At 39.0% G+C, this 12844-nt stretch overlaps 1 protein-coding gene across 2 annotated transcripts in view; it reads right to left on the bottom strand.

The window, feature by feature from the left end:
- PCSK5 (proprotein convertase subtilisin/kexin type 5) overlaps nucleotides 1–12844 on the bottom strand; it is a 464407-nt gene that overhangs the window by 152820 nt on the left and 298743 nt on the right. For both annotated transcript variants that reach the window (XM_059071201.2, XM_059071200.2), the window contains exons 14-16: nucleotides 12167–12310; nucleotides 7612–7714; nucleotides 5844–6037 (exon numbers count right to left, since the gene is read on the bottom strand). In XM_059071201.2, the coding sequence (XP_058927184.1) occupies nucleotides 5844–6037; nucleotides 7612–7714; nucleotides 12167–12310 (441 nt within the window). The remainder of the gene's footprint in view (nucleotides 1–5843; nucleotides 6038–7611; nucleotides 7715–12166; nucleotides 12311–12844) is intronic.

Raw genomic sequence — 12844 nt, 5'->3', positions numbered from 1 at the left:
CTCTATGTATGGTATCATGTCATCTGCAAACAGTGACAGTTTTACTTCTCCAATTTGGATTCCTTTTATTTATTTATTTATTTCTTCTATGATTTCCATGGCTAGGACTTCCAAAACTGGGTTGAATAAAAGTGGTGAGAGTGGTCATCCTTGAATTGTTCCTGATTTTAGAGGAAATGCTTTCAGCTTTTCACCATTGAGTATGATGTTAGCTGTACATTTGTTGTACATGGCCTTTATTATGTTGAGGTAGGTTCCCTTTGTGCCTACTCTCTGGAGAGTTTTTATCAGAAATGGGTGTTGAATTTTGTCAAAAGCCTTTTCTGCATCTACTGAGATGATCTTGTGTTTTTTGTCTTTTCTTTTGTTTATGTGGTGCATCACATTGATTTGCATATGTTGAACCATCCTTGTGAACTTGGGATGAATCCCACTTGGTTATGGTGTATGATCTTTTTTATGTGTTACTGGATTTGTTTTGCTAATGTTTTGTTGAAAATTTTTGTATCTATATTAATCAAAGATATTGGCCTGTAATTTTCTTTTTTGGCAGTGCCTTTGTCTTTTACTGGTATCATGGTGATGGTGACTTCATAGAATATCTTTGGGAGTGTTCCCTCCTCTTCAATTTTTTTGCAAGAGTTTCAGAAGGATCTGTATTAAATTCTTCTTTGTATGTTTGGTAGAATTCACCTGTGAAGCCATCTGTCCTGGACTTCTGTTTGTAGGCAGTTTTTAGATTACAGATTCTATTGCACTTCTAGTGATCAGTCTGTTTAAATTATCTACTTCCTCTTGATTCAGTTTTGGTGAGCTCTGTTTCTAGAAAGTTGTGCATTTCTTCTAGGTTGTAGAACTTGTTGGCATATAATTGTTCATAGTATTGCCTTATGATTTTTTGTATTTTTGTAACATCAGTTGTTGTGTCTTGTTTTTCACTTCTTATTTTGTTTATTTGGGTTCTCTCTCTTTTCTTCCTCATGAGCCTGGCCAGAAGTTTGTCAGTCTGTTTATCCTTTCAAAGAACCAGGGCTTCCCTGGTGGCGCAGTGTTTGGGAGTCCGCCTGCCGATGCAGGGGACACAGGTTCGTGCCCCGGTCCGGAAGGATCCCACATGCCGCGGGGCGGCTGGGCCCATGAGCCATGGCCGCTGAGCCTGCGCGTCCGGAGCCTGTGCTCCGCAACGGGAGAGGCCACAACAGTGAGAGGCCCACGTATCGCAAAAAAAAAAAAAAAAAAGAACAGCTCTTGGTTTTATTGATTTTTTTAAAATTAATTTTTAATCTCTTTTTTATTTATTTCCTCTCTGAGCTTTATTATTTACTTCGTTCTGCTGACTTTAGGTTTTGTTTGTTCTTCTTTTCCTGATTCTTTTAAGTGGTAGGTTAGGTTGTTTATTTGAGGTTTTTCTTGTTTTTTGAGGAAGGTCTGTGTCGTTATGAATTTTAAGAACTGCTTTTGTTGCATCCCATAGATTTTGTATGGTTGTTTTTATTGTCATTTGTTTCAAGGTATTTTAAAATTTCCTCTTTGATTTCATTGTTGACCCATTAGTTTTTTTTTAAAAATTATTTGTTTTTGGCTGCTTTGGGTCTTTGTTACTGCATGTGGGCTTTCTCTAGTTGCCGCGAATGGGGGCTACTCTTCATTGCAGTATGCGGGCTTCTCGTTGCGGTGGTTTCTCTTGTTGTGAGTACAGGCTTTAGTAGGTGTAGCACACTTGCTCAGTAGTTGTGCCTCCTGGGTTCTAGAGCGCAGGCTTAGTAGTTGTGGCACACGGGCTCAGTTGCTCTGCGGTATGTCGGATCTTCCCGGACCAGGGCTCGAACCCGTGTCCCCTGCATTGGCAGGCGGATTCTTAACCACTGCGTGACCAGGGAAGTCCTGACCCATTAGTTTTTTAGTAGCATGTTGGTTAGTCTCCATTTCATCATTTTTCTCTAATTTCTTTTCCTGTGGTTAATTTCATGCCATTGTGGTCAGAAAAGATCCTTGAGATAATTTCTATACTGTTAAATTTGTTGAGGTTTGTTTTGTCCCTAGTGCATAGTCAATCCTAGAGAATGTTCTATGTGTACTTGAAAATAATGTGTATTCTGGTTTATTTGAATGTAATGTCCTGAAAATATCAATTAAGTCTAACTGTTCTATTGTATCATTTAGGATCTCGGTTGCCTTTTTGATTCTCTGTCTAGAAGATCTGTCCATTGATGTGAGTAGGATGTTAAAGTCTCCTACTATTATTGTATTCCTGTCAGTTTCTCCTTTTATGTGTGTATTTGTTTTCTGTATTTGTGTACTCCTATATCAGATGCATATGTTGACAAGTGTTCCATCCTTTACTTGTATTGGTCCTTTTATCATTATATAGTGCCCTTCTTTATCTTTCTTTATGGCTTTGTTTTAAAGTCTATTTTGTCTGATATGAGTATTGTGACCCCTGTTTTCTTGTCATTTCCATTTGCATTAAATATCTTTTCCTATCTCCTCACTTTCAATTTATGTGTGTCCTTTGCTCTAAAGTGGATCTCTTGTAGGTGGCATATTGTAGGCTCTTGTTTTTTATCCAATCTGCCACTCTTTTGATTGGAATCATTTAGTCCATTGACATTTAAGGTAATTATTGATAGATATGTATTCATTGCCATGTTAAACCTTGTTTTCCCATTGACTTTATATTTCTTTTTTGTCCCTTTCTTTTTCCTCTTGTGGTTTGATAATTTTCTTTTGTATTATACTTATGTTCTTTTTTTTTGGCTTTTATGAATCTACTGTACGTTTTTTGAGTTGTGCTTAGCCTGTTATTCAAGTATGTTAACCCCTTCCTATATCTACTTGCCTTAGACTGGGAGTCATATAGGCTCAAACACATTATAAGAGGAAAAAAATCTACATTTTTTACTTTCCTTCCCCACATTTTATGATTTTGATGTCTTCTTTTACATCTTTATCCTTTTGCTGTTTATTATGGTTATCATCACTTTCACAGAAATTTTTTGATTTTTTAAAAAAAATCTGTGTCTGGCTTATTTAAGTGATTTACTTTCCAGTTGTGATTTTCTCTTTCCTATAGAGTTTTAGTTCTTTTCTATTTAGAGAAGACCTTTCAGTATTTCTTTTGGGATCAGTTTAGTACTGCTGTATTCTTTAGTTTTTGCTTGTCTGAGAAATTGTTTCTCTCTCCTCCTTTTCTAAATGATAATCTTGCTGGGTAGAGTATCCTAGGTTGCAGATTTTTCCCTTTCAGGACTTTGAATATATCTTGCCACTCCCTTCTGGCCTGCAGTGTTTCTTTAGAGAAATCAGCTGATAGCCTTATGGGGGTTCCCTTGTAATTAACTCTTTGTTTTTCTCTTGCTGCCTTTACAATCCTCTCTTTAACTTTTGCCATTTTAATTATAATATGTCTTGGTGTAGGTCTGTTTGGGCTTATCTTGTTTCGGACCCTCTGTGCTTCCTGTATCTGGATATCTGTTTCCTTTTTTTAGGTTTGGGAAGTTTTCAGCCATAATTTCTTCAATTACATTTTTGATCCCCTTTTCTCTTTCTTCCCGTTCTGGAATCCCTATTATGCATAGATTGGCATGCTCTATATTATCCCATAGGTCTCTTATATTGCTTTCATTTTTTTTTTCTTCATTTGGCTTTGTCTGCTTTACTGATTGGGTGATTTCCATTATTCTATCTTCCAGGTCACTTACTCATTCTTCTGCATTATTCATTCTGCTATTCATGCCTTTAGCTCAGTTTTGTCTCTGCAAATGAGTTTTCTAATTTTTCTTGGTTCCTATTTATAGTTTCTAATTCGTTTTTACAGTACTCTGCATTTCTGCCGATAGCCTTTCTTAATTCCTTCAGTATTTTCATTATCTCCTTTTTGAAATTGGTGTCTATTAGACCGAAGAGGTCTGTTTCATTGTTTGTTCTTTCAGGGGAATTCTCTTGGTGTTTTAACTGGGAGTGGTCCCTCCTACTTTATTTTACTTACATTTCTCTTACTCTGTGCGTTTAGGAGAAACAATTATCTACTATGGTCTTGGAGGGCTATTTATATGTGGGGGCATCCCTGTGTAGCTTGTGTGGGTTTAATATATTTGGTGTGAGGGCTGTTTTTAGTAGAGATGCCTGTTGCCTCTTTCCTCAGCATGTGCTGATCATTAGCCCCTCAATATGGGGTGTGCACATGTGACGGCTGATGCCATTCCTGGGGTTCTTGATGGCGGTGGCAGCTGAGGTGCGCCCCCGGAGTACACCATGGTGGCTTAGGCAGCTTATGACCACTCCTGGGGTCTGGGAGGGCGGTGGCGGTGGTTGGCTTGTGACCTCTCCTGGCATCTTTTCCAAGGCTCAGGCTTCCTGATTGAATTTTGAATTTTTTCTTCAAGGAATACTACTTATTTCTGATCCCTTATGTCCCCTCCCCATTCTCATTTTTCCCTTTCTTTGTCACACTGGGGAAAATAAAAGCTACTGGGGAACCCGTCCCCATTGCTCTAGAGGGTAAGCCAATAACTCCATCTCCCTCAGAGAGAAAAGCCTGCCTTTGAATCAAGAGTGCATTTGACTTGTTAAGTAGCAAAAGTATCCACTTCAAAATTCTTTCCTGTTTTTTGCTCAGAAATACAGCAAAAGATACCTGCAGCCCTTGTTGGGGCCATACCAGAACACTGTCAAAAAGAGGTGTACCCAAGGATTATGTAATTCTCTAAGCAATGTACCTTTGTCTGTTCACTAATGACATGTGATTAGGGCCCACATTCTGTGAAGCCACATGTTAATTTACAGATTTTTGTTTGATAAAGTTCCAAATGATTTCTATCCATTTGAAAAAATAACCCCCCAAAATTCTAATTGTATTGCCATGCAGGATGTTATTCAGTTTTGTCTCCAACTCAGCAAATGGACTTCATTTTACCTTTCCTGGTGGACTAAGATACCTGATAGTCTTTGAACCCACTTATCACCTTGTAGTTTTCCTCATTAATGGGTTAAGTAAGTCATTGACATATTTCCCTTCTCTATTTACATGAAGGTCACGTTTTTAACCTTGTTGATATCATATAGGGGCCTGCTTCCTTTGCTTAGTGCGCAGAAAAGAGCAGGCCTGGCTGCTTTCCTTATAAGGTTGGCCCACGGCTGACATCTGTGAAGTTGGATTTTATGAAGTTTCTCGCCACCCTGATAAGAGTAGCTCATGGAGCCTAAACAGTTTGTACAAACAATATGGATTGCATTGAATACCAGCTTTCCTTCTAGGAGTCTGGAATTTTGGTATGTGCCAGGCACAGTGTGCCTTCATAACCAGACCCTAATAACAACCCCAGGTCCTGAGACTCTAGGGAGGTTCCCTGGTAGATGACATTTCATACATGTTGTCACAAATTGTTGCTGGGGGAATGAAATGTATCCTGTGTCACTCATTGGATGAAAACTCTTGGAAACTTGCACCTGGTTTCCTCCAGACTTTGTCCCATGTACCTTTTCCCTTTGCTGATTTTACTCTGTAACCTTTTACTGTAATAAGTCATAATTGTGAGTTCATGAGTACAATGATATACTGAGTCCTGTGGGTCCTCCCAGCAAGTCACTGCTTCAAGGGGTCCTCGGGCTCATCCCCAGATTCAGTTAGTTATAGGCATTTTTACATAAATTACTTTTTTGCAAATTTTTCTACAAGTTCATTTCCACAAAACAATTGTAAGGTGTTCTCTTAAAAACTGGCTAGATCCTGTTTGATGTTAAGCAAGGCCCAGATTTCATGGAGGAGGACAATCCCTCCCGAGATCAATCAAGTGAAAACCTTACATTTCCTCTCTCAAAACCAAATTTTGGAATCAACTCACTGGTGTCCTGATACGATCCGTCAGGGCAGTGAGTGACACAACTGTTCGTTTCCTCATTCAGGAAGTATCCATATTTACAGGACAGGCACTGGTCCCCGTGGCTCCCAAAGCAGGACTCGCAGTTGGGGGCACACTTTCTGCATCGCTTCTTGTCAGCATGGTAGTGGCCAGAGGGGCAGCTGGAGACACAGATCCTGCGTTGTGGAATGATAAGAAAGAAGGGCAGTGTCACCAGAGCTTCAGTCCTGAGTGAGTGAGGTGCTGAGCACATAGCTGTCCTCACTCTCAAAATCCTTTTTAATCATGACGGTAACACCACATCCAAAGGGCCAAATTCTGTTGGTTAAAGCCTTCTCCTATGTAGGGTGCTGACGTAGCACTGTGGTTACATAATACCAAGTCCACCAAGTAAGGCATGTCTTGGTCCAAACCATCTTCCAGTTCGGGTCTAGCTCTTTAAAGGGGATGATGGTTAGAAACTGAGTCTCAACAAGAAGGTTGTGCTGTTGGGTTGAAGGGAAAACATGTGCAAGCCATAATTTTATGCAAAAAGGCCCTAATAAGGGGTTACTTCTATTGTTGTGCTTGTCATGTGAATCCTGTGTGTATGGGTGGTGAGGGTGATGGTGGTTATATGCTACTGTCTAAATTAATATAAATATATTTAGGGAGTTCCCTAGTGGTTAGGATTCCAGGCTTTCACTGCTGTGGCCTGGGTTTAGTCCCTGGTTGGGGAACTGAGATCCTGCAAGCTGTGCGGTGTGGCCAAAAAAAAAAAAAAAAAGAAAAACTTAAATTTATGTTGTTTATGATAAACAAAAAAATGACTACCTTGCTTGCCCATAACTTAAGGTCTGGGCTTTATGTATTCATTTAACAAGTACTTACTGAGTACCAATTAAACATCAGGCATTTGCTAAGTGTAGGAGCTAATGAGAGGGGCTGAGGTAGCCAAGGGGCTTTCCCTTTAAGGAATTTATTCTTTTTAATTAAAAAAAAAATTTTTAGACATTTTTAAAATTTAATTTTATATTCCCTTTAAGGAATTGAAATTCCAGCATGTATGTGACAGGAACAGGACCACGCCTGGGTGACTGGAGTATGGATGCACCAAAAATTGGCTCCCTATGAGTTTCCTCCTGAAAGAGGAGGGGGAGGTGGTAGGGATGTGAGAGATACGCCTGGAAGAGCATGGCCTCTGATGGGCAGTCACTGTTCCATGGCCCTCCCTGTGGGTACATATCTGCCTGAGTCAGAAGCCAGGGGGCTCAGAAGCACAGGGTCCAAGCAGGCCTGTCTCAGTGCCCAGAGTGGAGTAGTGAGAACACACAGGGGCCAGCAGCTTTGCCATATGGAGGGCTTACACTTTGGGGAATTCAGGAAAGCATCCATTTGGCTTGTGTACTGGCATTTTCATGAAGGGCAAATGCAGCTGTGGCATCAGACATCAACGGGATAGAAGGGTCTAGAGGGGAAGACCAAGCATGTGCATAGCTAGTCCCTCCCCATCATCCTTTGAAACGTGAGAAAAGACATTTGCAGTTTCCTAGCCTACAGGTCCATTTGATGTTTTGTAATTCAGTATCAGTTTTACTGTTCTGAATGATGCAACAAGGTGGGGAGACAGGGTGGGGGGGGCAGCAGCATCTCTTCTGGGCTTTGGTCCTGGTGGGAGAACATGGAACACACTGCCAGTGGTGACCCTGTGGGAGCTCCCAGGAACACCAGGGGGTGTGCTTCAGGGGGTCTGATGTGGCTTCTCTCTTACCTGGTATTGTTTTTCAGCTTGTAGTAGTAGTGTAAACAGTCATTGCAGTGGTCCGGTCCTGGCCCATCACAGCCTACCTCACTGCACTCAGGGTCACAGGGACCTTCCAAAAGAAATCAGAACAACACTTGGAAAAAATGATTTTAAAGCAGGTAAGCTTTACCTTGAATTATAAGTAGGTGTTTTTCTCTGTTAAGCAGTGAGAGTTTTCTTTAAGAGTTTCTAATGCAGTGAGGTGGAGTAATGTTCAATGTGACTGTAAGCCCAGAGTGAACTCTTGACTTTTTTGGGGAAAACCTGAATTACCTAAGAATCAAGCATGTAAATCCTAGTCAGGGCCTGGTCTTCAAAGCACACATATGGTTGCCTTGTGCGAGAAGACAGTTAATTCAGAATTCAAAAGAACAGTGCCATTGCAGCAACTAGAAAAAAACTGATTGCAATTAAATATGCGTAATGATAAAAATGTCGGATAGAAAAATGAGAATTTAAGCTGTTGCCAGAAAGGAAAAAAGTGTTATTACTCAATGCCCTGACCAGATTGTCTCTCTCATCCAAGGTCATTAAAGCCACTGAATACCTCTGAGATACTGGAGCCAGAAAGAAACATCATTATGGCATCTGGTACAATTTTATCCGCATCTCATTTTGGATTACAAAGCAGGTACTTCAGGCACAGATAATAGATTTAAAATTGCATCCTACCCATAGGCTAATGGGCAGCTCAACAAAAGAAAGCTACACACACATTTTAAAGATGCAAGCAAGCTTAAAGAATTCCAGACCTGGTATGAAGGTTCCTAATCTCTCTTGCTGTGTATACTTTGCACAGGAAGAAAAAAAGAAAAAGAAAAAATGCCAGAAAGATGGAGCTATTTTGTGATTGATGAAAAGTTTTCTAATGACATGGGCTAGTTATAGATATTTTGCTTGCTTGACTACCTCCTTTTTTTCTTGTTTTCCATATTTTGAGAGATTTGGTCTCATAATCTTGAAGCTCTTTCCCATTGAAAACTCATGATTTTAACTAGCAATAAACATGGTGCATGAAATGCACAAAAAGTAAGTCAAGGGTACCAGAAATGTCTTGAGCCATACTTATTTTTGTTGAAACTTGGTCTCCTTTAGTCATTGTAGGACTATATTCTACAGTTACTGAATTGAAACATAAAATGGTAGAAGTGGGGAGGAGTGACTTAGAGAAAAATCTAGTAGTCAAACAAACACCATCATTTGACAGATAAAAATGATTTTCCAAGAGTTACAGTGGCTTGTCCAGTATCATATGGCTAGGAGAGTTGGGATCAACAGAGGTCCTGCTTCTTATTCTTAGTCCAGGTCTCCTACTTAGGGGTAGTAAATCATGACCTTTGGATGTGAATGGAAATGAGTTATTTCAAAATGCTACAGACTTGAAATATATTTCTGATTAATCATGAGTCATTTGACAGCACTGTTTATCTCTATTTTCCCAAAAGCCTTAAAATTGATCTTTAAATTCCACAGCTAGTGCAACTTGGAACATTTTAGCTGACTGCTATGGTACATGAGGAGAGAGTGTCTCTGCTGTGTAAGGGTTGAAGTGCACCCGGCTGTGGGTCCTACAGTCCCTGGAATGCGATGAAACAGTACAGGGATCTGGTTATGATAATGCCATCTGTGCCTCTAGAGAGGCTGACTTCTTTTTTTTTTTTTTTCGGTATGTGGGCCTCTCACTGTTGTGGCCTCTCCCGTTGCAGAGCACAGGCTCCGGACGCCTAGGCCTAGTGGCCATGGCTCACGGGCTTAGTTGCTCCGCGGCATGTGGGATCTTCCCGGACCAGGGCACGAACCCGTGTCTCCTGTATCGGCAGGAGGATTCTCAACCACCGCGCCACCAGGGAAGCCCCTGACTTCTTAATGAAGGTGAAAATCACAGCTCCAAAGAAAAGGAATCATAGGTGGTCCTAAATTTTCACTGGATGATTTCTACAATTAAAAAAAAACCAGGGGCTTCCCTGGTGACGCAGTGGCTGAGAGTCTGCCTGCGGATGCAGGGAACACGGGTTCGTGCCCCGGTCCGGGAAGATCCCACATGCTGCGGAGCAGCTGGGCCCGTGAGCCATGGCCACTGAGCCTGCGCGTCCGGAGCCTGTGCTCCGCAACGGGAGAGGCCACAACAGTAAGAGGCCCGCGTACCGCAAAAAAAAAAAAAAACCAAACAAACCAAAAAAAACCAACCCAAACCATTTATTCTTGATATGTGCCAAAGAGCTGTGTATGGCAAGTTCACATGCTGTGCTGTTTCTTTCATAATCTTACACTGTCCCAGATGCAATTTAGCATTTTAGGTTGCTGGGTAATAACTGTCTTTGTTCTCTCACAAGGGCCGATGTGGACATTTTGGAGATATAGTGAGAAAAACCACAAAGATGTATAACTGTTCAGAATTTTAACATTACCAAAATTTGAATTGTAAACATACCATAAGGCACATAGTAATATATTACTATTATATTCCATTTATGTTTTTAGATATACTTTCTCCTATCAGAGAAGACAAAATGGTTTGCTGGTTATAACATCAGTAGTAATGTTATAAGCTCAAAGCAAAATAAGACAAAAATTGAACACAATCTAGTTCTGGTTAGCTCAATTGGTCTGAATTCTCCAAGCTTATTATTGACACAGGGATATCACCTATTTAGAATAAAAGGAACCAAATGCATATTTATTAAAAATACTCTGTTAAAGTGATTAATGAAAAAGAATCTTAGAGAGCTGAGCTGCAAGAAAAAAAAAAGTTCCTGTCTAAAGGTATGTTAAACTGCTATTTACAAACAGTTCTCCATTAGGAGAAGCTTTGTTCATTAAATGTTATATATGATATCCCAGAAGGACTGAATGCTGCTGGAAGTGGTAGCCAATGCAACAAGACAGGAATCAGAAATACACTGGGAAAGAGAAAAAATAATTTGCAGATGATATGGCTACAGTACCTAACTGCCCCGGAATATCAACTCTAAAACATACAAATTAATAAAGTCAAGCAAAATGGCTAGATGTAAGATAAACACACAATAGCCAACAGATATCCCTGATACCAGCATATAATAGTTAGAAAATATGGAATATTTTTCACTACAGTAGCAACAAGACCCAAAATACTTAGAAATAACACTACATAAAATTAAAACATTTCAGTAAAATGGGACATGGTCTATGTTTTGGATGGAAAGACTGTATATTGTAAAAACAGTTCTTCCCATGAGATTGCAGGTAAATTCAAACTAAATTTCAATGAGATTTTTAAAGGGGGATTTAAGAATTGCTATGAGAACAAGAAGTAGACATTCAACAGATATTAAAATACAGTTGTGGGTGCTACTGGATCAAGAATTATTAGATTGGTAAGTGTGGGTGCTACTGGATCAAGAATTATTAGATTGGTAAATTGGAAAAAAGATGGTACCAGAAGAGACCTGGTATAAGAACTTACCATACTATTATAAAGGAAACATCCTAAACTAATAAAAGGATGGCAACTCAGTTATTGATGTTAGTCTGTTTGGAAAATAAAGACAGAACTGCACTTCACAATATATATTAAAAATCAAAGGTTACAAAAAAATAATCCATGTGAATATTTAGCTGATTTTAAAGAATAAACATTCCGTAAAAAAGAAATTACAAATGTTATCTGAAACTATAAACTCTGCTCTCCAATTTTCTTTTTCTCTCAAAACAACACAAAACAAAACAAAAAGTACATTTCGGAAGCAAGTGATAACAGAGAACATGTTTTCAGCAAATATGAGACAATGTGAGAGTCAATAACATACAAAGAGTTTTTATAAATAAACAAATTGCTGCCACTTTGAATAGAAAAGTAAGAGATATTTCATTCAGAGAACACAAAGGAAAAAATGTTTAGATTTACTAGCAATCAAAGCTATAAAAATTTCAACATGTTCTTTTCTTTCTTTTTTTACTTTTTTCTTTCCACTTAACGCTGGCAGGAATGAGTGTAGTAAACACTCACACAGTGGTCACAGTGCAGACTGGTATATCTTGTCTGGAAAGCAACATGACAAACCATATCCAAGCCCTAAAACTGATGATTCCCTTTGATGCAGTAATTCTTAGAACTCTATTTTAAAGACATAGTCAAAAACTGATAATGGTATTCATTGAAACCTTATTTAAAATAGTATAAAACTCTAAGCAAACTACACATCCCAGGTTATGGATTAAATATATTACAGTACAATCACAGGATGGACCATTATGCTGCCTTTTAAATATGCGTTCTAAGGATACTTGACAACAGGGAAATATGCTCTTAATGATACCTTTAATGGAAAAAAATATGAATGTTCTATATACAGTGTGATTTTAGCTTTGAAGAAAAAAACATGAATATTTGAATACTTGAATGTACACATACCAATATTTAAGGGCTAGAAAGGAAGATGGAATAAAATATATCAGAATATGAGTAGAAGTTTATGTCTTTGGGGGAATGATGCATGAGCTTTCTTTCCTTAGCCTGCCTCCCCCTTGGAAGCCAGCTCACCTGCATAATCCTCTGTCCCATAGTCATCAGTGGGATCTTCAACACGGCTATACCGGACACGTTCCACTTTAGGAAACTCGTTGGTGGGTGAGTATGGCTGCACGGAGGTGCCATAGAGGACCAAAGACCATTCTTTCAATTTACCTTGGGAAATAATGAAAGCATATCATAACCAAACATTTCCTCTTTAGCTTTATAATTTCTTTAATTCCTTCTCACTGAGGAAAAAGCAAGAGTAGAAGAATTGTGGGAAACAGATTCATATGAATTGTTGCATCAGATACAGGGCTAGAAACGCATTTTCCAATGCTTGCAGAATTAACTATTTAATAATTCACATACCACATATTTACTGAGCACCAAACGTAGGATACACCTTAATTGAATCAGCATTTCGTGTGTGTGTGAGAAACAAACACATCTCAGATTTCTGGATCAAGGGCTGAGTTTCAAATTATGGATATTTAAAAGAATCCCAGAATATTACAGAAGGCCTTCTTTTTCTAGGTATAAAGGTCTTACATAAATTTAAAAAAACTGTTGGCATTTTCTGACTTGTTTATCAAAAAAAGATGAAAACAACTACTTTTTCCACCTGAAATGTTAAGAATACATCACTACATTATCCTGTAGACATGTGCTGTCCAATGATAGCCACTAGATCCATTTGGATATTTC

This window comes from Kogia breviceps, chromosome 8 (assembly GCF_026419965.1).
Source record: "Kogia breviceps isolate mKogBre1 chromosome 8, mKogBre1 haplotype 1, whole genome shotgun sequence".
NCBI lineage: Eukaryota > Metazoa > Chordata > Mammalia > Artiodactyla > Physeteridae > Kogia > Kogia breviceps.
This window is presented reverse-complemented; position numbering and strand designations above follow the sequence as displayed.